The sequence below is a fragment of the Drosophila teissieri genome, chromosome X, assembly GCF_016746235.2.
Source record: "Drosophila teissieri strain GT53w chromosome X, Prin_Dtei_1.1, whole genome shotgun sequence".
NCBI lineage: Eukaryota > Metazoa > Arthropoda > Insecta > Diptera > Drosophilidae > Drosophila > Drosophila teissieri.
The window spans coordinates 4,300,261-4,328,260 of NC_053034.1; the positions used below are offsets into that span (position 1 = coordinate 4,300,261).

The window sequence follows — 28,000 nt, forward strand, 5'->3', positions numbered from 1 at the left end:
TACTATTAAGTTCAGATCTAATATAAATACAACTGATTATTCATATCAAAGTGTCCCACGAAAGTTACCTGGTGTATTGTTATTAATCAACCAATCACTGGCTATCTTTCCTGGAACAACATGATATTAGAGCCTTTAAAAAATAAATGTAATTTCAGTCCACAACATTTATAAGTGATTTTTTAGAAACGAAATAAAGCAACATATCAAGGTAAAAAATATACAAAACCATGCTAGATCTTGGAAAAATATTAAATAGATTGTTTTTGTACATCAATCATATGGTGTTTTTCCTTGAACTAAATGGTTTTAGTGCTGCAGCAAAAATGGTGCAACTTTTCTATGAATTAAAATTTTACAAATCATTCTAGTCCCAGAAAAAATACCTATAGGATTTTTTTATTACATAAATCTTAGGTAGTGTTTTCTGAAACAAGGTGGTTTGGCGTCAGCAAAAGAAAGTTTATAAATGTTAATTAAATAGATTTAATGATTCAACAAAGACATAATAACGTAACCTAAAAGTCAGGAAGAAAACCAATATATATCCATTCATGTTCTTGGAAGTATTCCTAATAGATTGTTTTTACTACACCAGTCTATAGTAGTTCTTCCAAGAATAAGATGGCATAACCGCATCACCCTGCAATAAGAAATACAAATATTACACAGTATGGTTAGTGACTTTCCAACTTTAAAAGACAAGAATAGGCATATTTCATTTAAAGATTTATTTCCAATAACCACCAAAACTTCTTAGTTGTTAAATCTTTTGTTTTTTACAATCTTTGACGCAACCCAAAGAATTTTCGTATTGAGTTTTATTTAATGTCCATTAACTAGTATGTTTTAGGTTCTCAGCTTGTTCCGTAAAATCAACAAACACACTCAGACTAGAATCATAGCAATAGAGAATCCGTTTCTGTATCTGTATATATTGGATTGGATATATGATGCATAGTGTGTGAGGCTGTTCTAACATTTAGGTTCATTTGGTTTCTTGCGAAAGTTCGCAATATCTTAAAACTTAGTAGGATCCTAAGCTAAACTATTTTACATGGGCCGAATTGTCGGTTTCAAACATATAGCACATCTCTCGGTAACGCGGTGATATCAGGCTAAAACTAAAATATAAAGGAGGCTTAGTGCTGGCCACAAATAATGGCTTACTATTAAAATAATAGTTAGTGTTTTGAAAATCAAACTTAAAAGGAGAAAATCAATGGAAAATCTCTAGAATCGCTTTGGAATAGAATTTATTGCAATTAAAGTTATTCGATATCGGAGCAATCGTAATAATAATCATAATAAAGATAATAATGGTAATCATAATAGTTTAATATATATAGTTCATAGTATATAATCATAAGTTCATACGCAGCATTTTTAATATAAGTTAATTTCATCGACCTTGTCTTGCGACCTCTTTAAACTATTCATATAACATTATATTCATATTTATACAGAAGTCGCATTTGTTCTGTTTGTTCGCAGAAACATAATCAATAAATACGTAGATAGTAGATACATCCGCGAGTTATGTTTCTCGCTCGCTATCGCTATTCATAATCATATTCTGGGGTTTTGCTCTCACAGAAGTACAAACTACAACAATGTGGCCCCACGTATATGGGCTACATCATCGTGCATATCCTGTAACATTTTTGCTCTAGCGTTTCATTAAAGACTACAACTTATTAAGATTAAAAAAAAAAGAAAAATAAAAAAAAACATAAAAAATTGACACATTTCACTAAGTGTAGAGAATCCATGCAATTGGCGGGGTAAAGTTTTCTAAATTGACCTCGAATGATCCAGTTTGGTTTCACATATATGGCAACAATGTTGTTTGTATTCGTTTTACGCTTTCTTTGGTTTTGGGTAAAGTCCATTTGCCTTTGAAAATACCCTTTATTTAAAAGTGCTCTTGAGAGGCCAATATATGGATGAAACATTAAGCAACGTCATCGAAACAACTTGGGAGAAGGAACAAGTCCTTGAAGGAATTACCGCGAATGTTTTTACCCGCGCCAATATTTTCAGAACATTGATGATGTGTTTTTTTTGGTTTTGCATTGTGGGTTACAGGTGTGCCAAATTGAGGGCTTTTCGACTAAGAGGCTAGGCCTCTATCTAATGTATACATTATACGAGCGAATAAATAAATTAGTTGCGATCTCAGTTAAACAATGTTCATTTCACTTTCTCGTTTTTGGTTTGGTTAACATTGGGATTGGCACATTATATTACATATCATACAAAGCTTTGCATTCGTTTTCCTCCATCCAACCTTCAACTCGTGCCCTTGGGGGAAAAAAAAAATGATAATAAGACAGTGTTGGCAAAGGCGAAAGTATTGGAGATAAAAGTAGTTGGGATTCGCTCTTTCTCGCGAACGTGTAATAAAATGTAACCGCTTATCACATTCATAAAACTTGATCAATTCTCTAAATACATAGTCGTAGGCGTAGGTTAAATATTGTACATAATTTAGTACAGTTACCTTGTATGAGTTAACTAAATGTTTTCGATTCGTTAATAGCACAGTGTAAACGCTTCTCCATCTTCGATCTTTAGGGCACATATTCAAGTTTAAAATCAATCAATCAAAATTTATGGGAAATTACATTCTTTCTTTGCATCATCCTTGCGTTAGTTTCATTCATTTAATTTTCTACATTTTCGGTTTCTTGTCTTGTTAAATGTTTCGTTTGTTTGGTTTTGCAACAACTACAATACATGCAAACAGCAAATTTTGAGCGCAACATAAACGCTTTTGACAATTCAAACAGAATCTATCTTAAGTGTTATTTTTGTCTCTTACTTTGGTATAATATTCACTAGATCTACATATGTATGCTTTCGTGTTTTTCGTGTTTTGTTCTGTGTGTATATAATGTATATATTTTTGGCTACTTTTGTCTGGTATTACAAATCGCAATATCTTTATCTCGTTCTAGTTTCAAATTGCAAATAAGATCGGAACTAATACAGAGCGGATAAAAATGTACATTTTATGTAAGTAAACCATTTCGTTTTTGGTATGTTCAGCACAGAAATAATTATTATTTTTGTGTGTTGTATGTGTGAGCGTGTTGTATATTTAACTGCCGGTAGGGGTGTTTCCTTGTTTGAATTACACATTTAATACTTTGGTTTTATAACATATACTATATAAACAGGTTGCATCGTTTTTCGTTTATGACTCGAGAAAGGGGCTTTCGGGTTTTGTAAATTTTAAGGGTTTTCCTCCGAAGGCTTTGCAAAATAAATGCTCTTCAAAAAAACCCTCCAGCTCCAACTATATTTTTCCCGAATGGCATATACATTTTTCTGTCTGGTTGTTTGGGTGTCCGGTTAATTGTGGGCTCCTTGGATTGCTTAACTGGTTAATTGATGGTTTCGGCTTACTGTTTAGGTTAGTTAATTGGCTAAGCTATTAGGTGGAGAATCGGAAACTCATGTAAGTTGTTCACTTGAAACGTACGATTATATGGGGCAGGGTGTTAGGTTGGTGTTATGTATACATATATGATTGTGTACAGTGCGCGTTCACCGCTCAAAGAACGAAAAGATAGTTCTTTTAGTTGCGAAACGCACCGTGTGTGGTCTAAACTTATCGGTGTACCGTTTTTATTGTGTTGTTAGCACAAAATACCTTACAAGATTTTTGGTATTCTTTATTTTCAATAGGTTGTTTTTTTTTTCTTTTCTTGTTTTTCAAAATAAATTACAATGGATTCGAGAGGAGTAAGTCCCCATAAATTGCACACATTACTGTGTGGCCTTCTCATTGACTCTTTTTTTTCCTTAACCATTTATCTTCATCAGAATCTTAAATAAATATAAAGCACAAAGTGTTGACTTTCCAGTTTTTGAATTCTAGGTTTTACGAATATAAGCTTATGCTTCCGGCATAAAACATATACATAAATATTTTTAAGTAAAGTTAATTCTTTAAAATGTGGGCGAGTGTGTGTTTTCGAGTGATGAGTGTGTAAATGTAGTATATAAAGAAAAGTATATATATGTGTGTTAGCATCTTCAGCTAAATCAGCATTCTTTTTTTGGTTTTTCTCTACTTTTTTTTTTTTAGTGTGTTTTTAATCTTTTTGGTATCGCGGTGCTCTTTCCCCATTTGACCATTGACCTGGGAATCTTAGGCATAAAATTCCGTTTTTCCTTGCGTCTTATAGGCCTCCTCCTCGATTTTGTACATGTCCATAAGCTTGTTTTTGAAGCGGCAGTTGGATTTTGGTTGACAGACGGCAGCGTGTGAGACAGCAAATACAAAATATATCGCAAAAGTAAACAAATTGTGTGATTTTTGGTGGTTTAAATCGAAAGAGAGACAATGGGCATGTGTACGTGTTGGAAAGAGACAGAGATAGATAGAAAGATAGATAGAGAGAGAGAGAGGGAGAAAGAAAGAGCAAGAGAAAATATAGAATATCCATTTAGTTTTTCTCAATTACTTTGGCATTTGCGATTTGGGGCGACACAGCAAACGATAAATGACTAGGCGTTAAAGGGGCGTGACAGGTTGAGTTTTCAGACAGAGACAGATTAAGAGTGAAAGTGACAGAGAGAGATATATATAGAGAGAGAGGGAGAGAGAGATCCATAAGGTAGTTCGATAGTAGAGCCGCGAGCTAGGATTTATGGGATTCAAGCCAAGAATAATATAACACTTACGAATATTGGTGGGAAAAGGGACAGTCTGAAGACAGAAGATTTAGGGATACAGTGACTTTGACACGAGCACACAAAAATGATGAAAAAGCACAGAAAAGCAAAAATAATGAAAAACGTGGAAACCTTTTCAAATGAAAAGCGATTGGACGTCAATAAATAAAAACAAAGTTTCAAAGCAAGGCAAAATAAGGAATCACATTTAACAAAAATGCGCTCCTTTAAAGGATCGCGAAACCGTGCTGGAAATCAGTGGGACAAGTCGAAAACAAGGGTAAAGTAGAACACACGATGAATCAACAAAATGAACATGTACCAATAAATATATAATACACATATAGGAAACAGTAGATAATTACATCTTAGCAGTTAGTGTGAAAGATTAGCAGCTACTGACTGATCGATTACTTTTCAGGTTAGTACGGATGGGTTCGGTTAGATTGGGTTTTCGTTCGTGATCGGTTATTGTTTATCGTTTTTCGGAAGATGCATCCCCAGTCGATAATCTCTCTCTCTCACACTCTCTCGATCGAAAATTAAGGGGCTACAGCAACTACAATCGTATCTGGGATGCATATCTTCACTTTGGTATCAGTTTCGGGTTTTCTGTATCGTTTTTGATTCATATTTTGTTGTTAGGTTATAGATTATATCTTTTATCGTTTACGGGTTATCGCTTTCTAGCTGTACAGGTGTGGTTGTCTAAAGTACAGTCTCAATACTGGTTATAGTGTCGGTCTGCGGCCGAGTTTCGTTCAGTACCTTTTGCACGTCGGTACTGAATTCCTCGACCTGCTTCGAATGCGCCAACTTAAGTTTCTCCATCGCACGGCCCTGCTTAACGCCGATTTGCTGCAAGCGAAGGAATATATACGAGTTAAAATCAGTTGAGATACTATGGATAGAACACAACTCACCTTCTTCTCCTCCATGAAGCGCTTCACATTGTTCTGACGCTTCTCGCGCAGCCGACGGTCCTTCTCGTTCTTGGTCTTTAAGGTCTTGTCGTTCTGGACCTCCTTGGCGGTGTCCGCCGACATCTTTGCTTGCTTGGCATTCAGATCCTTGATGTCCCTGCAAAGTAACAAAGTAAAATGAGTTCGTGTTTAGAATGTGTAGTCATGGTGTGGTAGGAATCTCACCTGGCATGACGATCCTCTAGCTGCTTGATCTGCGCCGCCTGAACGGTGAGCATCAGCGCCTTCATGGCATCCTGAGAGTCCTGGACATGCTGGCGCAGCATGTCCCATTCCTCCTTGCGGTGCCTGGCGATCATGTCGGTCCACTGTTTCGTCTGGTCATTGATCGAGTTCTTGATGTTGGCATCGTTGCGAATGTCGTCTTTGCTCTTGCCCTTGATCAACTTATCGATGGCCGCATTCTGGGTCTTTTGCACCGAGGTGCGCTCTTTGGCGTGCTTTTTGCGCAGGGTGTCGAGCTCCTTGATCTGCTTTTTGCCCACCTTTTGGAAGCCCTTCTCCTGGCGCAGAGACTCCAGCGTGACGGGCTCAAAGACTAGTGGTGGCTCCTTCTTCTCCTCCTCTTTGGCCTTGCCAGCATCTCGGGCGGCACCGCCGCTCTGCTCCTCAATGCCGAGGGCCTTCATCTGTTCATTTTGCTGCTTAGCGGCACCGGCGAATCCTCGCGGATCCGACAACATGGCCATGAAGTCCTCAAAGCCGTCAGGTACGTAGATCTTTAGCTCGATATTCACGAACAGCATGGGCAACGACATGGGGAAGTTGGCCTCCGTGCGCAGGGAAACATGACGATAGCCAGCCTGTAGACCGTCCAGCGGCAGGATACGTTGACCCAGGATCTTTCCGCTTTCCTCATAAACGCCAAATCTAAGCACAGCCAAGTCCGGAAGTACCACCTTGCGGAACACAAAGGGATCCTCATTGTAAACTGGATTCAGACCATTATTGGCCACCAAACGCGTGCGAAACTCCTTCTTCACCGTGTCCGAGGGCAACCCGAACATGTCCACCTCCACATAGGTGCCCACTTTCTTGTCGGACAAGAACTGGCCGGCTATTACCTTCACGGAGCACTGGGCGGCAATCACGCCGTCCACCGGCGCATCGGCAAATGGATCGAAATCCTTGTCGGCCCGACGCATGAAATCCGGCTTCAGTAGATAGCCACAGCCGCCGTTATACTCGAACTTGCCCTGGTTGAGTTGCATGGGCAGATCGGAGCTCTGGAAGTTGAGTGAGACCATCTGGCAGCCGGCGTTCCAAAACACCTGCGGCATGTAGTTTGAGGAGTCCGCTCGTGTGCCCTTCGGGTAAATTCGCGACATCTGACGCTTGTTGTAATTGACAAAGTCGATGGAGCTCTGCTTCAAGTAGTTCATGCCCGCCGATTCCGCGAACGAGGACATGTTATGGGCAATGTTCTTTTCTGTGGGCATGACAAAATTATTATGCATTACTAATGAAATCTATGAACAACACATATATGTAGTTAAGCTAAATGTTGGTTCTTGAAGTTGCCAACAAACTTTACTGCATATACATAACCATAACCCCTTACACTGTGGGTTTCCCCTTCAATTGTAATCTAAAAATGGCACAAGGGTCCCTTACCGATTGCCTTGTCGAAGCCCTGGAACTTGATGGGCTGCGCGTAATTGACCATGGAGGAGAGCCACGGATGCACGTTGGTGGTGGAGCCGCTGTAGTTGGCAGCGGCGGCTTCGGCCTCCGCACCACCGCCTCCCTCGGCGGCTCCTTCGGTGGCGGCGGCTGCTTCCGGGGCGGGAGCGGGGGCGGCGGCTGCCTCCGGCGGCTTGCCCGCACTGGCGTCCTCCTCCGGATCGTCGTCCGTCTTGAGTTCGCCCTTCAGCCAGAGCTCCAGCTCGACCTTTTCCACCTCCGGCTTCATGCGCTTGTTCTTGATGAGGATCTTCTTCTTCAGCTTGCAGGGTGGCGGTAGCGGAAGACCCGGGTCCAGCTAAATGGGGATATGCCATCGGGATTAGCAATGTGGTGATGCCAAGCGGTTGGGACTGTCCCCACTTACCGGGTGATCTGGTAGCGGCTCCTTCAGCAGCAGATCACCAAAGAAGTCATCACAGTATTTGGCCAACTTGTATTGCTGGGCGCGGTTGCAGTGGTTCTCGAAGGACAGAATTACCGGGTACTCGGAGGACACGAAGGCGCAGTCCGCAATCGCCTGGATGCAGTCCTGCAAGGAACATTGCAAAACCAAATTTAACATTACTTAATTCCTGCTTGGAGTGGAAAATACTACAAGCTAAACTGTTGTTTTACAAATTCAAATACACGAGTTCAATCGAATTTAATACCTATATTCGAGTTGTCGAAAGCTTTGCATTCATGCACTCAACGTGCACTCCCTAAAATGGTTTTCAAACTATTCAGTTAACTCAAACAGAATTATTCTCGGAGCTATAATTAGTACAAATTTGTATGTAATTTGTTTACCACCGCAATGTTTCTAAACAATGCACTCATACTCGTATTCCCAAACGGACTGTGCACATTAGATGCACGAACCCGATTCACTTGGACCGTTGAGAATGCTGACATTACATGCGAAATGTTTAATTAATGTTTCAATTATAAGCTAATTTTACCAATTGAAAACATGCTCATGTTGGAATTTTGTTGCTATTGAACGACTATAGGGCCTGTATGCTACCGTTGAGGTATTAAGTCTTACCTTGAAGAGGATTTCGGTGCAGTAGGCGTGGCCGTGGGTGACGATGGGCTCCTCGTCCTCACCCTTTCCGTTCCAGCAATCCAACTCCACACATCGACAGCCTGCCAAGAGTGTCTGGCGGTACATTTCCACGGAACTTTTGCCGCCGATCTGACGACCGGATAGATAGGTATTATGCGAGCTGTTGATGTAGTAATGGGCCAGTGGCTGATCCATTTCCATGTAGAAGTCCAGACGGTCCAGGAATACGGGTGCGTTCTCGTCGGACATCAAGTAGCGCTTAAATCCATCCAGCGACATTTGCACTACATTTTAATTGAATTTGAAGTGAATTGGGATCTTCGCACTAGTATTAAACTGAGAACTGTTACCGTTTTTCTTTTTCTCCTCATCCAACTCGTAATCGTTGATGATCTCCGTGCAGCGTTTCTCCTCGTAGAGAGGAAACAGGATCTCGTTCATGCGCGGATCACGCTGTTTGTCGTTCATGAACTGGATAAATTGCTCCAAGCTGATAAAGTCCTGCTTGCCCTTGGTGCTGCAAAGCAATAAGGCCAAGTGATTATGATTATTCTTTCAGATCAGAGGTCAGGGGTCAGGGGTTTCTACTCACATGGAGGTGAAGAGCTCCTCGATGTCGTTTCGGGGACACACCTTGTGGTACAAGGCGTAGAACTTGTCGAAGGTGAACTGCTCCTTGGTCATCGTTGCGTTTTTGTCATCGGGCAGACCGGCATCCTTGATGCACGTGTACACCAACTTCTCCGTTTTGCCGGATGCGAAGGTCTTGGCCAGCGTTTTAACCGGAATTTTGCCACTCTTCTCTACACAGTAACTCAATCGCATCCAACTAGGTTTGGGTTTAGGAATTTGAAGAAAGTCAGTTATAATGGCGCTCTTTTCTCGGAAAGAAACTGATGACTTTAAGGTGTTCGGATGATGCAATTAAAACGACAACAGCGAGAAGAACATTCAAAATATATACAAACCTTGGCTTAAAATAGCTGGAGACACTTAATTAAACTACGCTTTATGATATTTACACATTAAAATAGTTAATATGACGAATGATTATTTGATATTGCATACGCAAAAGTGGTTAAATTAGCAAAAATGTTACAATTAAATTATAAAACAGAAAAGTATGTATATAATTTGAGATTGCAATGAACTCAAGACTTTGTAAACGCAATTAAAAATCCCCTTAAAACCGTAAGTAAATAGCAATTTCGAATTTTCCATAAGCAGAAGGAAATTGCCATCAAATTGGCTTGAAACTACGTCACAGGTCCTTGCCATTCCGAGCCCTATTTCACTTTCATTTAACGACTGTTTAGTGAACTAAGCTGACCGGTAATCGAATCAAATATTGATTAGCAATCAATTCCAGGCGATCCATTACGCAGATGATTAACGACCGCCCCGAAAACAGAACTCATAACTAATTGAATCGAGGGCCGCTCGCACTTGTGTCCAATTTGCATGGATACGATACATTCAGCGGTGGAGTGTGGCCCATCCTTCGGTTTCGGGTCAAGTAATTGCGAAACCGTATGCGCCGAATGACGCGTAAATAATGCAATCAGAAACAAATTGCAAACTAGGACAACTAATTTACAATACAAACGTGCAACTGCTACCGTGCCCACTTGCCACGCCCACTTACGCCACCCTGCCGCCTCTCGCCTCCCATTTGGCCAAGGTGTTGGCTACGTCGGTGGTTAACACGATTGTTCGTTGAATGCACTTTGCAACTTTCTACCATTCCATGCGAAAGACCACAGAGGCATTTGCACACTGAGGGAAAGTACTAGTCAATTTAGATAAAAAGTTACAGTTGAGTTAAATGAGGTACAGTTCTGTAGGCATTTCCTCGGCTCTTTTTGAACTTTTTAATATTTTTAATTTAGAGGCATTAAAGAGGCATTATATAGAGGCTTAATCTGAATCGATATTTCTCACTGCTCGCTGGCAGGTGTGTGATCCCGGATGCCACACACCCACTCCCCGTAAACACGCCCCTTTAACACGCCCCAAAAACACACTCGACTGGGCAGAGAGTTCACCGCAAGGCAACGCATATCCAATGAACCGCATTTTAGCTGCCACCTTTCATCCTTGGACCCCTTGGACCAGCCAACAGCCACCAGCCACCATTCACATCGACCAGCGAGCATTGGCCATTGAGTGCATTCGCTGCACTTGTCTTTCGGAAGGGAGTCGAGCAAACTTTGGGCAGTTTAACCCAATTTCGGTTGACGAGGCTGGAATTTTCACTGCAGCGCCCATTTGATTAAGGCCCACTTTAGTAATGCAATCGGGACTGCAACTAAAACCATTCCTGGTTGCTTTTAGCACAGAGCGGCGAAGCCTTTCATTCAATTATAAACATAAACCTTTCACTTAAGCTGCTACCTTATGATACATTTTCCATTATTATTCTTACAAAAACACATCTTTAAAGTGTACTATGTTTACCGCCATCCCAAGTGCGCTGCAGCGTTTGCTTGACATCGCATCCTAGGTTTCTTTGTGAATAAAGATTGCTTTATTTTCGCTGTTTATGCTATGACACCCATAATACCCTTATTTTTCAAAATGTGCTCCGCATAAAGTATGAAGCCCTTTGACCAAACTGCGTGCTTGCTGTACACACACACAGACACAGACACACTGCACCGCACCCACTCCTGGAATTATTCATGATGGCTGCGGTGGGAAAAAGAGCAGCAGCCCAGACCCACAGACTCTCCCCCCGCCCCTCGTTCCTTAGTTTATTTCGTGTGGAACAGGAAATGCAAATAAAATGAATTTATGTTGTGCTAAACGTGAAACGCACCCGTGGAATAGGATAATCAACAACTAGGCTATTGGTTGGTATTGGGTAGAAGTCGAGTCCCTTGGGCGCGGATCGAATTGGAACTGTCGGAATTACGTAATCAGCAATTGGAAATTAATAACGAATGAAAAGCGCATGGAATAACAGGTTCAGGATAAAGCAGCATCGGGAATTTCAATTAGTAACTTAGACTGTTAACTACTTACCGAATGCGAGTATTTTGACCTCTTCATAGCCTCTACTCAAGCTCTTCTACTTATGACTATATGACACCAGATCGAAACACGTTCTCATTCAAATCTTCTCTAATCAGTTTAATTGAAAGTAAATGCAATTCAAAAGCTACTAAAAGGTATATTCATCAGCTGCTTTTCGCTTGGTGTCATAGAGTCATAATTCACCTAAACAGGTGTTTCATCCTAATTTAGTGTGACCGTACTTACTGCTTCATCAGGTTGACGCGCGGACACACATTCGTGGCGCGATTGTTATGCGTGATGAGACGCAAGTTCTTTTGCCAGCTCTGTTCGAGTGAGACAGTTGTACATATATATATATATATATAGTTGTGTATATATATGTGTGGAGAAAGAGAGAGTAGACAATCGTAAAGGACAACGACATAAACAACAACGACAATAACAATAACGAGAATAAGAGTAAGAACAGTAAGAAGAACAAGGAGAAGAAGAAGAACAGCATGCAGAACAGAGAGAACGGAACAATCGATGCAATTATGTACACAGTGTAATCGAGTGAGGTGCAGCAAGTGGAATTAATGTGGCAAGGCGAAAGGACATGGGACATGGGATGCAGGCTGCAGGATGCAGGGCAGGACGACGGGAAGAACCGAGGCCGTTGCAATAATGTGAACAAAGACAGACAGCAAGTGCTAAGGGACGGGCTAAAGGTCGGGGTAAGAGTAAGGGTAAGGGTAGGGGTAAGGGAGAGGGAGAGGGTGAGTGGATGAGGTAAGTGGTTAGGTGAGTAGTGAACACGCCCACTTACTGTTTCCGCAGACACATCATGGGGCAGATATTGTTCGCTTTGACATTATGGGTTATTTTTCGTATGCCATCTAGCCAGATCTAAAAGAAGAGTCGATAGAAGGATTGTGTGGTTTTAATGAGTGATATCAGTTTCGATGCATCTCTGCATTAACGTTGCTTGCTAAGAGCACTAAATGTGTGTTTTTGTGTTTTTTATATAGCATCGCTCTTCAATTGTAAAGGCTCCAAAAGAGAAGACCCAGATTTAAAGCAGGAAACAGTGCGTATGGGTAATTTTTTTGGATTTTCCGAATATTGCAAACGCACTTAAAACACACGGAATGCAAGACTAAGTCGCGATAGAGGAATGTAAATTCGGATATGGGTAAAAGATCCTGCCCCTGATTAGCCCTTCCATTTCCGCCCACTAAGACGCGACTTACCTTGGCTGTTGCCGCATCTGGACAAATAACATGGTGATATGTTATGTTGATATAGTCCGTGTTCGAACAGATCGTCAGGGATCGCTTATCCAGTTCCGGTATATTGGTGCCGTTCTTCTTGGTCACCTTATCGAGTATCTTCGGATCCTGTGGGAGTAGAATAAATACAAATAGTAATCAACAGCTCAGCTATGTATTATATGTACTTCTACCGCACATTGCGCATACGCCCCGTGGCCTCCCATTTGACTGCAATTTGGCGCATCGCGACTGAATGCTGTGTATCGGAATTGCCATCGCAGAACATTAATCTCCAGTCGCATCATTAATCAAGGCTTGCACAGAACATTTATCAACATTTGTGCAGCATTCGCGGAGCCAAGCAAATACATTTTCATTCTATTTTCCCTTTGGCCGTCAGCAACAATTAAATGCTTTGTACTTCCTTCGACCTTCCCCCCTCCTGCCAGCCAGTTTCAGCCAGCTTCAATTTCGGCCAGCATTTCAATTTAATTACTGCGCAGTCCAATAAAGTGCAGTTGCGTACGTATTTCAGAGCGCGAAAAAGTATGCTACATTTCTGGTCTTGCTCCAAATTGTAAACGAATTTTCGAATGGCAAACTTAAACAGTTGATCTTCCTTACCCTACAAATGACTACATTTAAGAAGTGCAATTGTATGAGAGCGACCTGTTGTTTACCGCCTTAAATGCTGTTTCAAAGTCTGCCACTTAAATGGTGAATTTCTTAAAGGAAGTTGAATTATGCAAAGACCCCATTGAGGATTTTTCCCCCACCCCCAGGGCGCGCACACACACACAACACACACACACACAAAGGCACAATAGCTCAATCAGTTCAAGTGCAATTTGTGAGGCAAGTCTGGGCAAGAAAGCAGCAGACTTTCGAGTGCTAAATAAGTCAGACTTCCACGATTTTATCCCCTGTCGCTCCTTTGAACCAAATAAAGTGAAAGCAAATGTTATAAAAGTTTTGTTCCCTTATTCTTTCCTTCACTTTATATATATATACATTTCCTTTCGTTATTTTCTTCCTTTTTTTCGATTTTTTTTTGGGTGCCACTCGCTTTGTTACGTTTGCAGAGCTTCGTGCATTATTGAAAAGCGCCGGCAAACTAAAAGCCAGGAAAAGTCGGGGGCAATAACGAAAAACTGCAACCACGCTCAAATTTTTCGTTTTCAATATTTTTTCGGTTGAGGCGGGTAACCCGCCTTTTCCCACTCTTTTCTATACTTTTTCTGCGGTTTTCCTCTGCCAAACGAAGCAACTTTTAATGGTTCATTGTGCAAGGCTTTTCAGGAAGCACTCTGTCTCACTCAGACTGACTGATGCCGTCTCTTTCGCGCCCTAAAGTCGCACACTTTGCGCTCTTTCCCTTTCTGCCCCTAATGTGCCCTCTCTTTCATTTATTTGCCTGTGTGTGTCGCTCACTGATTTAATATTGATGACCAAACATTTCAAGTGATGGCAGAGCACTAAACGCACACTAACACACTCACACACACAGACACGGAGAAAAAATGTGTGTCAGAAGGGAAGCACTTGCCTCGGCATTCAGAAATGCTCGTAAGACGTTTCGGTCAGTGTATGATATACTGAACCCCTATCCATGTTTTCTTTCTGCTGAAAACTTTTTGCATTTTGTGTCTGTTGCTTTTACTCAGTTGGCATTTTCTTTCTGGCCATCTTATTTGTGGTCAACAATTTTGGCACACGCACACGCACTCAGCTGTGATCATCCAGTGAGTTTCTTGCAACTTCTGCTCCTCGGTGTTTATTTTGTATTTTAATTGAATTTGCCCGAGGACTCGAGCAGAGCAAAATCAATGGAAAACACAAAGATGCTTAACTAGAGGAAAGGCTAAGAAAAGCTGGCAAGAAATGAAAGTATGAACAATAATTTCACTTTTTCTGACTAAAATCAAGCCATTTTATTCGTTTTAAGCTTGCAATTTAAATCTTTTCCAACGTTATTGCTTTACTTTCCATAATATTCTTTACTTGTGTACCTTCTTCTTTTTGCTCTGGGTGCATTGAAGGTTCAATTTGTTTAGATATTTTGCAACTGCATTCCCTTTTGGTAAAACCGCTTGCAGTGCAACCTGTTCACGACTGAATGGAGCACTACCGGCGACCGCACCTGGCAGCCACTTAGTAGTCCCTTTCGCCGTGTCCATTCTGCATTTCCCACAATTCACTTTCATTTACCCCCAGATGCACCTGTAACCCACATGCAGCATAGTCAAAGGGTTTGCCCCAGGCTGCAAGGCAAAATGAAGAGAACGTGGACTTAGTACGAAGGGCGGGGGCGGAAAGTTCCCTATGCTGCTTAAAGTCGACCTCAGAAAGTAGCTAGGGCTTATTGAACATAACTTTTAATACCGTTTCCAATAGGAAATTAGTCCAGAAATTCAATACACGAGCTTTTAGTTTGGAAATTTTGATTTGATCGAATGGAGGAATTCATAAAAGAAGATTCTACTGCGCCAAAACCCAAAAGTGCAGCCCTGGGTGTGTCCTCTGTCCTCGGGCTTCGCTGAATGTGATGGGATGGGAGTGGATATGGGCATACCTATTGCTTGCCAGTTGCCAGTTGGATGCACTCAACCGAGTCTTCGTTTCAGTTTCACTTTCAGCCCTTCCCTTCGGAAAAGTGTGTCAAAGGAGGGCAGGGGAGACTGGACAGCAGCTCTACATTAGTTTGAGTCTCGGGGCAGCACCTGCATCGGCCATAAATATATATGCAAGATTCTATATATATATGTGTGTATGTGTGGGGTACTCCAACAACGTATAGATGGATTGGCCCAAATGGAGGTTCATTTCGGTCTGTTGCTGTTCGGTCATAAATTTCATTTAGGAGACGGCGACAGACAAACAAACAAATACGTCACTCTATCAGTCCGCCTCCCACCTTATGTACTCCCTGGTAAATGGCATATATACGTGCCATATGTCGGGTTAAAGGGAACATATAGAAGGGGGCGTGGCCAGTCGGTGACAATAAATCTAGCGCATGGAACAAATGCGTTTCGAGTCGAAGACGGCGACTTTGATCCACAAATGGCGCTGGCTGAAAACAATTGAGAGCAAAAGTGACATATTGACACATTAACCGACGCACACACTTCCACACCCCCACACATCCACATTTCAGCACACACACACATCAACACACACACACACTACGGCGACAGTTTTATGGCTTTGTGATAGTTCATCCTGGCAGCGCAATAGGAAAAAATAAAGAAAACACCAACTGCACTTAGTCAAAACTTGGCGCGAAAATACGGGCCAAAGTCGAAAATGTGGAAAAGTAGGCAATGAAAAGAAGAAAGCGCAGAAAAAAACTGAAGCCAGTTGCTCAACAGAAAACACAGATTGAGTAAAATTTAATAAATAAATATTACATATTTTTTGAACTAATTGGATATGGAATCAAATTTGCTACTGCAACAACAATTTTCCTCTGCCGTTAATTGTGTTTTATTATTGACAGTAAATCGACTAATTAAACAGCGGAAAAAAAGGATTTAATTATTATTCTAAGGCCAACAATTCACTGAAAAATCCCGCAATATAAATCACTGAAAAACATTATTTATTTGCAGCGAATAGCTTTTTTTTGTGAGGGGCGCGCATTTTTAATCCCCGGTCAGGACTGCACATAGCCTTTTAAATCTATTTTATGCCAAAGAATAAATGAACCATTTAATGGTTGTAAAACCACCAATTGGCGGAAAACTTGATTTATTGGAATTGCAATTTGAAATGCTGTTGCCAATTGGATTTAGACTAATCTGAAATCAAATAATACCGTCCCAGAATAAATATGACTTATTTACTACTCACCTTTGGTGTGCCTCCCGCACGAATGTCGCTCACTTGGCAGAGCTCAATGACATCGCCATCCTGCAAAGAAAATACGTACTTAGTCATCGCATTTTTTATTTCCCAAAATAATTGTTATAGCTTACCCGGCCCTCGCTTTTCCAGTACAGGAAAAATCCGTATTCGTCGACCTTGAAGAGGGCGTCGCGCTCAAAGTCATTCTCCTTCGTCTCCTTCTCGTTCTCGAACCAGCGATCGAAAACACAACCCGTGGTCAATTCCGGCGGAACCGGAATGATCCAATCGAACTCGTACTTCTTGGTCATTATTGCAGACTGTGTGACGTTAGCTTAGCCACTTCCGTTTCCGTTTCCACTTCCGTTGCTGTTTCCGTTGCCGTTGCCGCTGACGCTTCCGTTTCCGTTGCCGTGCACATGCGATATATATCTAAGCCAGATCAAGATCTGTCCTCTCTCTCTCTCTCTGTCTCTCTCTACTATCGACTTAATTTCCGGACATCTTATACACTGACTCTATCTATTGATGCTTCCAACGTGTGTGTGAGTATATACAATAGCAATTATAGCTGATCACATGGTCCGTTTCCGGCTAATTGAACTTGGTCCGGCAGCACTTGCTGCACTTCTGCCTCGACTTCCGAGCGGCAGGTTCCCTTTTATTTCGAATCCTCGACGCAGCTGCAAATGTAAAACGAGATTCGACCATTAGACATGACAGGCACAACGGGTTTTGGGGTTGTGCGTTCGAGCACTCCTGCAATAATAATTGTGCGGCTGGCCACAAACAAAACGAAGACATGGCCATCCTGCAGTGCCAGAAAAGAAGCCAACACAAATCAGGGTAAAATAATTCTTTCTCAAAAAAAAATGTAATATTCGATACAATTCAGGCATAGTTTGAAAATCCCCGGGACTTCTATTTATTTCCTTATTTATTTTTATAGTTTGCAAACTGAGTACTTCTCTTATCGCAGTGCATGAAACGAAAATCAGGAATGCGCCTTAATTGCTCATGTTACAATAGGAAATTCAATCAAATGCTTTTATTTTGTCTCCGATGACCATGGAGCGTTAGCTTTTAGCATCCGAATGCATCATATAATTTTCAACTTAGATTTTTGGTACAATTTCAACAAGAGAGTGTATTTAGTTTCATTAATTATGCAAGGCATGCCAATTTCAACATCAGAAACTTAATGCGAAAGCAAGACTGCCCTTGGAAATTAATTGATAACAACGTTTGGTAAATTGAATTTCGATCTGCCTTCAAATAGAAAATGAGTAAATTTAAAATTGCCTGGCTGATTAAATAAAGAACTTGTTAAAAGGTCTGTTTCAAGACAGTAAATAAATTTAATAAAGTTTGTTAAAATTGCATTCAGAATGAGCATAACCAACAGGAATGCCAATTTGCGAATAATTTTGGCATAAAGTTTAATGAGTTTTATTGTTGGGAGAGGGAAAAACTTTCAAATTGAATTAGCATTCGAATTGAAATAATTTCGCACGCACAAATCCGCCTGCCAATTTGCAATCTGCACACACTTTATGTGTTCGACACATTAAAAAAAAAACCAAAAAAAAAAGAGAACAAAACAAAAATCCACTTTAAAGTTGTCCCATTGACACGGCATAACTTTACCCCAAACGGAGGTTTATGCAAATTATTAAACAAGGACTCGCAGGAGCAGTTTGTTTTAGAGCACTTTGGATTTTAGATTTTCACGTAAAAGTACCAAGTACAAGTCACAGATCCGGCTGTTAGCTGATAGACAACTGAACTAACGACGAATCGTTGCAGCCGGAAGCCAAGAAACATCTAAAACTAAGACTAATGGAATTAGCGAGTGACGACATTGCCAGGGCCATGGCCACAGGTTCTTTTTCGCTGCGATTCGATTTTGACGCACTTTGGGGACTTCCCTCCTCCCTACTTTCCTCCGCCATTGCCGCCCACTGAGAACAGCAGCCCCACCACCCACTGAAAACCATGGCCGTGGCCTCGTGCACCTGACTTTGATTCCAATTCGGGGACAAAACTCAAGTGGCTGACGTTTTCGCAGCTTGTTGCTGTACTTTACATTGTTGGCTCTTCAATTTAGCTACACGGAAACATCACGTTCCACTTTTCGACTTTTCCACTTTCGTTGGCCTAAAATAACTACAAATAGCCATTAAGTAGGTTTCTACATTTTTCAAGATCACGTTCTAGTGCTTATCTACAATGTCACTGGGTAGCCACATTAAGAATTAAAGCCCATTTACCCACAGACAATGTAGAGCAATATTTAATATATTTTCATAGCTGAGCGTTTTTCTGTGTGTACGTTTTTAGCTCGCCGCCTTGGCTGCGTTTTATTTATTTTATTTTTTATTTATACGGAGTCTGTGTCAGACGCTCTTCACGGGTGTCGGAGTCCTTTGTGTGACATTTATGTGACTGCCCCCCTTCGCCCCTGCCGACAGCTCTATCATATATACAAAATACATATACAGTATATATATATATATAAAGCTGACTGATTACTGGCAGCCCCGTGATTTCTTCCGCTTTCTTTTCGACGCCGCTGTCGTGTTACACATGACTTCAAATTCAATGAGCTGCGAAATTTCGCTCATTGTTAAACTTGGAGAGCTTGTTAGCCAGACACACAAACACAAACACAAACAAGCGCACAGCCAGGACTCTAAAAAAAAACGCACAAAAAATACTTTCACGCCCGCTCCACGAATGTTTAATGAATTTACGCTCTTTGCTCTTTTGAACTTTCGACTGGCGAATTGGATAAAGGGAAGCGCCAAGGACGACGGATCAGTTGAAATGGAGGAGAAAGGTGGTCGAGGTGCAAGGACTCTAGTTAAAATACAGGCCAGAAACGTAATGCAGCTGCATAAATACTTATAAATATGTAATAGGAATGTGTTACTTGGAAATGACTAGTTTTAGGCTGGGATGCCTTTACTCTGATTTCAACGGAGTGGCTGCCATAAAATGCGAATTTATGCAGATACGGCATGAGCCATTAAAGAGCCGAGTGCCAGGTTATAAGGCCGTCCTGAAAAGCGACCTCTTCACTTGCGCAAGGCCCTCGAACCCAACACTTTTCGCGAAATCGAAGCACTTGAATTCATCTTTCACCGGCGACCATTAAATGCAGATACCAAAGGAGGAACTTGAGCACGAAAAGGAGCAGAAGGCGGGAAGGAACAACACGAAACGAAATCAAATCGTCCTTTTATATATGTAGGTGCAGAGCACCCTCTCCACTTCTACCTCCCAGGAGTTTTTGTGCGAAGAAGTGTATGACAACAGTCCTTTTGCTGGGGGTTTTGCTTTCCTTTCTTTTTTTTTGCCTTTCCGCTCGGCAAGTGCCACGCCTCAGCACCTGCGTCCCCCGGAATCGAGCGGAAATTCGGCTCGCATCTCGAAGGTTCCTGGGCGAAGGGTGAAGTGAAGCTGCCGACTTTCCGGGTTACAGAGTAAAAATAACTTGCATAAACTTTCCCTCAAAGGACACACACACACATACACACACACGCACACACACGTATGCCGAGAAGTGTGCTACAAATATGCTCATTACGTGCGCGCCAAGTGCCAGCCTCAGCCCCAAAGGACACGCCACCCCGCCCACTTGCCGACCAGCCCCCAGCCCCCCGCCACCACTCCTCCCCCTCTTCCTTGCCCAGCGACAATTGCTCAATTTATTATTGCATACTTTGCGGCCATAAAACTTGGCAGGCATCCTTTCGCGGCTTCTGTTGCATGTACTTACTATTATCTATGGGGAATACACAGACACACACATGGATATAGCATGTATATAGCTTTAGCACACACATACACACACTGACACATACGTGCAGTGCACGTACGTAACAGGTGTACGGCTGTGGGTGCCATAACTATCTTCAGTTTAGGGGCATTTCTGCTTTTGATGGCCTTTGGACAAGGGAGAAATTTAGGAGCCGCGTTCAAAAAGTTGCCACATGCTTGTCGGAGAAGTATTTTAAAGTCTAACTTGACTATATAAAGTTAGGCTGCACTACGCATAATTAAATAAAAGAATATTTATTGCGTTGAAAACAATATTACGCATTTATATAGATTAACCTGTTAAGCAACATGAATAATATGGTAGTTACAGCTATGCGTTTTTGTTGATGCTGGAAATTAAAACATTACAATAGTAATGGCCCTTTCATTGTTTACAAAATAGTATACTTTTTATCTGTGTGTCATATTTGACAATAATTTATATATAAATAGCTTTTGTTTTTACGATTATGTTTATGTATAGGGCTTCATAATGCCCTGTAAAGCTTTAGACATTTTCCAATGCTTTTTTTCTGTTTTTTTCTTGAATTGAAGTTTACCAGTCGTTGTCATTGCATTTTGTTGTTTGTTGCTCTCGTGGTTATGGTTGTAACAATTGTTGATACAGCTTTTATGGCCGAGTGGCATCTATTTTTATACCCGTTACTCGTAGAGTAAAAGGGTATACTAGATTCGTTGAAAAGTATGTAACAGGCAGAAGGAAGCGTTTCCGACCATATAAAGTATATATATTCTTGATCAGGATCAGTAGCCGAGTCGATCTGGCCATGTCCGTCTGTCCGTCCGTCTGTCTGTCCGTCTGTCCGTCTGTCTGTCCGTCCGTATGAACGTCGAGATCTCAGGAACTACAAAAGCTAGAAAGTTGAGATTAAGCATACAGACTCCAGGGACATAGACGCAGCGCAAGTTTGTCGATTCATGTTGCCACGCCCACTCTAACGCCCACAAACCGCCTAAAACTGCCACGCCCACTCTTTTGAAAAAGGTTTTGATATTTTTTCATTTTTGTATTAGTCTTGTAAATTTCTATCGATTTGCCAAAAAACTTTTTGCCACGCCCACTATAACGCCCACAAACCGCCAAAAACTGCCACGCCCACACTTTTGAAAAATGTTTTGATATTTTTTCATTTTTGTATTAGTCTTGTAAATTTTTATCGATTTCCCAAAAAACTTTTTGCCACGCCCACTCTAACGCCCACAAACCGCCAAAAACTCTCCTTTGCACTTCCACTAGCTGAGTAACGGGTATCAGATAGTCGGGGAACTCGACTATAGCGTTCTCTCTTGTTATTTTTGCATTTTTATTGCAATATCTGGGTATCTGTAAACATTGTTCGAAATGCGAATTGCAGTTAATAAAATTGCTTTGTAAACGGCAAGGTTGCTGCCATATTCATTCAGATTTTTACTCTATCGAAAATCTTTTGATATTGCTGTTGCAGTTTTGCTGTTACTAGTGAATAGTTTACATACTTTTGATGGGTCGTAAGTACCTCGGTACATTTATATTTACATTGTGCTTTCAATTTAATGTTGCTGTTTTTTATATACAGCTTTTTCCTACTGAGTCAATAGGTGACCGCTACTGTATTTTTTTTTCCTTCGTTTCCATTGTTGCTGCTTTTGGCCATTACACTTAGGAAATTGAATTTGCCGGCCATAGAATATTTGTGAAATTGGCATTTAAATATTTGATGAGACTAGCAAGGGAAGTACGCAGCGAATCGCAGGTAGTAAAATATTTGAGTGCCTGCTTCTTTTTTTTTGTTGGTGCTAGCCAAAAGGGAGATGTAAGGCAAGCGATTCGAACAGTGAACTGTGAACACTGATTGCACGAATGAAATGGGTTGAGTGAGTGGAGGGGAGTGGTACGGGGTGTGGTGTGGTGTGGGGTCAGGGGTCGCACAACTTGACCTTGCCGATGGCGCCGGGCATCCATCAAAATTGATGGCACTGCACACTCGCCTCATGCAGTCAGTTGGTCAATCAATCAAGCGCCCCGCTCAATTACATCAATCAAGCGGCGAAGGTAATCCAAAACCGAAAACCAAATGGGTTTTTTCTCTCTTGACTTTCGAGGACCAAAAGTAATTACGTCTGATAAACAAGTCCTCTATTATTCTGTGCACAAATTGAAACGGAGACAGAGATGGCCGCACTGCTGCAGACAGAGATGGCTAGAGTGTCTGAAAGTGAGAGGAAAGGATTGGACCGAAAATGCATTTCGCATTTAAAACGACAGGAAATATGGCAAATAACTTAACAAATTGCCAGATGCCAGCTTCGTATGCTTGCATGAGTTATTTCCATCGCCATTCCGCTTTGTGGAAATTGCAAACTTTTGCATGTTTCCATAATGCCAGATGAGCTTTTCTCATTTAACTGAAGCAAGAAAAACCATCACGTTTCTATTTATTTGAGCAGTACTTCACGTATCCTGCGCCATTGCATTCTAAATAAAGGATGAAGAGGACTTAGTTTGCGTTGCGACTAATTTGCAATTGATATGTTTGCTTTTCTGCACAGGAGCTTAGATTGATTTCAATTTCTCTGAACTAAGCACCCGTATTAGTTATTATAATCCGTAAATATGTATATAAAAAACACTATTCACTTTACTTTGAAAGGATTTGAAATAGTTAATAATTTAATTGATTGTAAGCAAATAAAAGTCGCCATTGACACTAAGCCACTTGTCTGCCTGGCATATCATTAACCACCAACGCCTTACGCACATACAAAAACACACACACATTCGTATACACCCATGTGAATATATACACATGCGTACACAACCAGGTGACCCTGGCGTATACGTGATGTGGTATGTGGGAATATGCAAAGTCCTGGGACAAGAAACTCGCTTAGGCACGCACCATCCGTCAAGAAAGGAAGACGACCCCAGAAATCCAAAGGCTGCAGGCGTTGAGGAAGGCGTGGCAGGGGCGAAGGGCGAGGGGCGAGTGGGGCATCAAAGGGCAAGGGGCGTGGCAGAGGCAAATCAAAACCGAATGATGGGCGGAGCGACAGCACGGGCATCCTTCAAACAAACTGTCAGCAACTGTCAGAAGAAGTTAAACGAAACCGAAATAAAACAAAGCAAAGTGGGTGGTTTGGTGCGGTGTGGTGTGGTGTGGTGTGGTGTGGTGCGGTGGTGTGGCTCGCCAGGAAAAAAGCGTAGCAAAACAACATTGACAGCAGATCGGCCCGAAAACCTTACCGAATTCAACAACAACAGCAAACCAAAAAAGAAAGAAACGACAACAACAAAAAATGGATGGGAAAAGGAGGCTCTGTCATATGGCTTACAGCTGTTGGCGGACTTTTGGGGCACGTAGCTCCTCTCTTTTCTGGCGGTGGTTTTATTTTTAGCCCCACAGGCCGTGAAACACTTCGAATTCCCCGAATCAAAACAATACATTATCATGGGGCGGACGCAGCTCGAGAAACCGAATGCCCTTTCCTTTCCTGGTCCTTTCGTGAAATTGTGCATATTAAATCTGTGACAGTGCGGGAACAAAAACAGCAGCGCCCAAACCAAAAAAAAAAGAAAGGAAAGAAAAATGGAAATTCAATGTTCTCCCTTGTGCCCAAATTAAAGGCACCAGAAATGCCCTTTAAAAAGCATCTACCTTGTAAAGCAATCTTTCAACGGCCTGCCTATTAAGTTTGCAGTTAATAATTGTGAAAAAGTTACCCAAATGTAATGGCCTTAAATCGCTCATACAGATCACGAGGATACTGATAATTGAATTAGTACATACACTTTTCAGTGGCTTTCACGCTCCGTATAAGGGTATGAAAATATGCAAAGGGCAGCACACAATTTGCGTGTTGTGATTCGACAAAGGTTTGCGAGAACCTTTGACCTCGTCGGGGTTTCTCGACATGGGAAAGCGGCCCAAAAATGCAAAACCGACGGCCCAAAGACCCAAACCGAAAACCCAGGCCGAGATTCGCCCGCGTTTGTGCAGGTTTCTTTTGGCATTGACAGCGAACCTGTTTCGATGGATGTGTTGCTTCAATGGAGCAATGGCGGCAATGGAGCACGGGGCATTTATACTAATTTGTCGATAATTTCGCTGAGCTCGTAAAATGGCCGCTTATGTTTACGGGACACAAAGTGGTCAGAAGGAACGGCAACGCCAATTGGACGTGGGAACTGAGCTGCCTGCGACTAAGTGAGCAGGTCTAATAGACATTTTATCGATTGCCGTGCACAATTATATTTGATGAGCTTTTAATTGAATTGATTTACTTTCACTTTGCCGTATAAATAGCAGGCGGCAAGGTCGGCGGAACCGCAGGACATGCGATGTGCCCTAGATAACCGGCTAGATAAGCGCCCCCGACCAACAACAGGAGTTGGGTTAATTCGTGGAACAGGACAGGACAGGAATAATGGAGCCCAGACAGCAAAATGATTCCAAGCACAGAAAAGAAAATAGAGCCATTACATTTTCAGTTATTCATGAACAAAATGATTGCGATAAATGGGCAGGGATCCGTATTTTATATAGTAATTGAAAAGAAATAAATGGATGTACTGGATGTCTTGCTGGTAAAACAAAGTAAAACAAGTAAATAAAGTTGATGAAATACTAGTATGGAAGAATACCAGGATGGTGGCACAAAAGCGCGATCAAGTTACAAATTGGAGCGCCAAATGGCAGGGCAATTGTCAGCGACAGAGTCCGAAAGTTTTGCGCTGGTTTATCATTTAGTCGCACTGTCTCGTGTATCTCTGTTTTGAGCAGGAAGAGTTCGTCTGATTTTGGGGCTCCTGGATGAGTTTTCCTGGCTGTGAATCTTCCATCCACCGAAAAACCCACGGCTGATGGAAATGCCAACAGCAGTCGAGAAGTTTTCCATCATAAAAGTTTCCATCCCATCGCAGAGTTGTAATTCTGTGCACGCCGCCTTTGGTTTTTCCAAAAACTTTTCTCTAGCTGCCTGTGATGACTGCATTGGAAAAACAAGTTTGTTTTCATATTTCCCGTTTCCCGTTTCTCGTTTCGCATTTTCCCTCTTTGTTTTCGTTACAGTTTGTTCTTTATGTTTGCTGCCCTTTGTGTTTTGCTGTCTCCCTTCGCTGCCATCCATCTGCCATCCCTTTCGCCAGCGCCTTTTTGTCCCTTTCCCCGTCGTATATAAATATTGTTTTCGTATTTTTTCCCCCACATTTTTCACCCTTTTCTCCCTCACGACTGCAGGCTTTAGTTGTAAGCTGCGAGCATAATGTCATTTTAATACTTTTTAAGCGCATTAATTACACATATACAAAAAAAGAGCGAACGAGAAGGGCAGAGGCAATTGCATTGACATGGCCCCACCTTCTTAACCCTTGCCATCCCTGTCTCTCGCTTTAAGTGGAGTGGATAATATGCGAGGTAATATCATCAAATGAATTGTGAGAGAACGCTCTCGGGAATTTTCCCTTTTCCAACCATCTCTTCCACTTCTTTTTCATTTGTCAGAATGCAAATATATATGTATATATGTACATACTCGTATATATTTTCCTGTTTATTCAATTTGTAAGCTTTATTGTCAACGTCGTTAGTACTCGTTGCTTATTCATTTTCCGATTCCCATGCAAAAGGGACGGGATTCTTATTTAATACCTTTGCAGTACATTACGTATACGAACGCCCCTCATAACCAGCCGCCCGCCCATTGAGTTAGTGAGAGGGTTTTCCCTCGGCTTTGGGAACAAATTCCTTTGTGTTGTGTGCAAAATACTATATGATTAACTCCTACAAAGGTCGGTCTCTATTAGGGTCACAGTCATGAGTGCATTGCCAAATGACTTTTTTGCCAGCGAGAGTGAAGAAAAATAAAAACCTCTTGCCCTTAATCCAAGTAACTAAGTCGCTGTTAGCAATAACCTTATCTAAATGGTCTCAAAATCCATGGAAAAAACGCAGCTGCTGCGGGCAAAATTGAAACGTGTCAATGCCATAAATTTGGGCCAATCCATGAAGTGCAGCGTATTTACGACCAGCTACTCCAATTGCACTAATTAACTGAGTGGAAATGGTGGAAATGGAAGGGATGGGCGGCGGGTGACTAGTGTACAGCCCTTGCAATCGGCAGACAGGCAACCTTCACCTGAATGGACAAACAGTGACGCCATTGCGACATCCGACACCAGAACCACTTTGCAATCGAGAGTCTGCCCACAGAACTACACTGAGAAATGACATGCAATCTTATATCTTATAGCATTCAATCTTTAAGGACAATCATACATATGTATCAGAGAACTGCAGCCAGCCAGCGGCAAATAATACTAAATGCTAAATAATATTAAGTACTAAATACTTATCACTAAATAATACCAAAATATATGTGCCCTCCTCTGCGCTTCTCAAAAGTCCTACATAAGCAAACAACTTTTTCGATGTTTTTTTTTTAAATACTAATTGTGAGTGAGTGGTGCAATGATTTTATGTGGCAGCAGAGGATATCAATAAAGTGATTTCGACCTACTGGAGGAAGTGCCTGAGCTAGCTATTTTCCAGGAGCTACAACTGTCAGCTCAGACGTGGAAAGAGCTTGAGGAGAGGGTGAGTACCTAGGGGGAAATGGAGAGGGACACTTAATTTTCTGACTTTTGGCTGCGGCTTCTGTTGATCGTGTTGTTTACATTTCTGCAGTTCTCTGATACGTATGCACTTTGAACCTCTTTTATTGGTATTTTTCTGCCAGTGCATCGGCCATGCCGCCCCCATCGTGGCCACCCACTTTGATTAGCCGTGTGTTGTTGAGTGCATCCCAGTTGCGTTCAGGTGGTCGTGGTGCATTACGTATACGTAATCAGCTTAGCCGCTGCCGCCTAATCAAATAATCATTGCCTGCTCCTGGCTGCTCCTCGTGCTCGTCAGTCGACCTTCGACGAGGGAAAACCAAATCGAAGCGAAGCGGAATACAACTCCTAGTCCTGGTAATTACAAATAGTCCAGGGATCGGTCAGTCTGTGACAATTGAGCGATTCGTGGCAGCGTGTGCTTGAAAAGCTGCGCAATGAGAGCTCATTATGCAGGTGCTAATCGGATAACACAGGGTCATCTAGCATGCACATGGCTAAGCTGTTCAAATGGTTGGCGTAAACCTTTCGCTATAGGTCCAGTTTATGGTGATGATATTATCAAGTTATCAAGTTGATTATGTGTCAAAAGTAACATGATTGTTCCCGCCCAACACTGAATTTTAAAAACTTGAAAGAAAGCAAGCGACTCCATTATAAATCATCATCAGCATTCGATTTTCAGTCAGTATTCGACTAGGCTTCATACGATTTTGATCGGAATTCAAAATTTTTATTACGAAAAAGGTTTTTTAGAAAGAATGGAAGCTGATAGCAGTAACTCAGCCGAAGAGCTGTTCGAAGTCGCGGTTTCAACTCGACAGTTGCTATTGAAGTGGAATGCAGAATTAAGAGCAATGGGATTGACACGCGAAGAGGACGAACGGGAGCAGGAAGTCGGCAACGTGGGCTCGAGAGTCCTTAAGTGTGTGCTCAAAATGGTCGAAAATCGCCTGTTGGAGGAGACACATAAATATGCCGAACTGCAAGAGAAGGCCCTGGAAACCCGTGATCGAATTCTTGAGCACCAAAAGTGCATCGAGAA

At 41.8% G+C, this 28,000-nt stretch overlaps 1 protein-coding gene across 6 annotated transcripts in view; it reads right to left on the reverse strand.

Moving 5' to 3' along the window:
• Positions 1–3,679: 3,679 nt before the first annotated feature.
• Positions 3,680–28,000, reverse strand: part of LOC122624835 (1-phosphatidylinositol 4,5-bisphosphate phosphodiesterase) — a 41,785-nt gene continuing 17,464 nt past the window's right edge. For 5 of the 6 annotated variants that reach the window (XM_043804559.1, XM_043804555.1, XM_043804558.1 and 2 more), the window contains exons 3-15: positions 16,652–17,203; positions 16,527–16,586; positions 12,654–12,800; positions 12,230–12,309; positions 8,996–9,232; positions 8,754–8,920; positions 8,383–8,687; positions 7,720–7,884; positions 7,284–7,650; positions 5,835–7,098; positions 5,610–5,766; positions 5,455–5,544; positions 3,680–4,228 (exon numbers count right to left, since the gene is read on the reverse strand). In XM_043804559.1, coding sequence (XP_043660494.1) covers positions 4,160–4,228; positions 5,455–5,544; positions 5,610–5,766; positions 5,835–7,098; positions 7,284–7,650; positions 7,720–7,884; positions 8,383–8,687; positions 8,754–8,920; positions 8,996–9,232; positions 12,230–12,309; positions 12,654–12,800; positions 16,527–16,586; positions 16,652–16,831 — 3,288 coding nt within the window. In that variant the 5' untranslated portion in view covers positions 16,832–17,203 and the 3' untranslated portion in view covers positions 3,680–4,159. Of the gene's footprint in view, positions 5,545–5,609; positions 5,767–5,834; positions 7,099–7,283; positions 7,651–7,719; positions 7,885–8,382; positions 8,688–8,753; positions 8,921–8,995; positions 9,233–12,229; positions 12,310–12,653; positions 12,801–16,526; positions 16,587–16,651; positions 17,204–28,000 lie in introns of all 6 variants that reach the window. The other variant, XM_043804561.1, reaches the window with a different exon arrangement.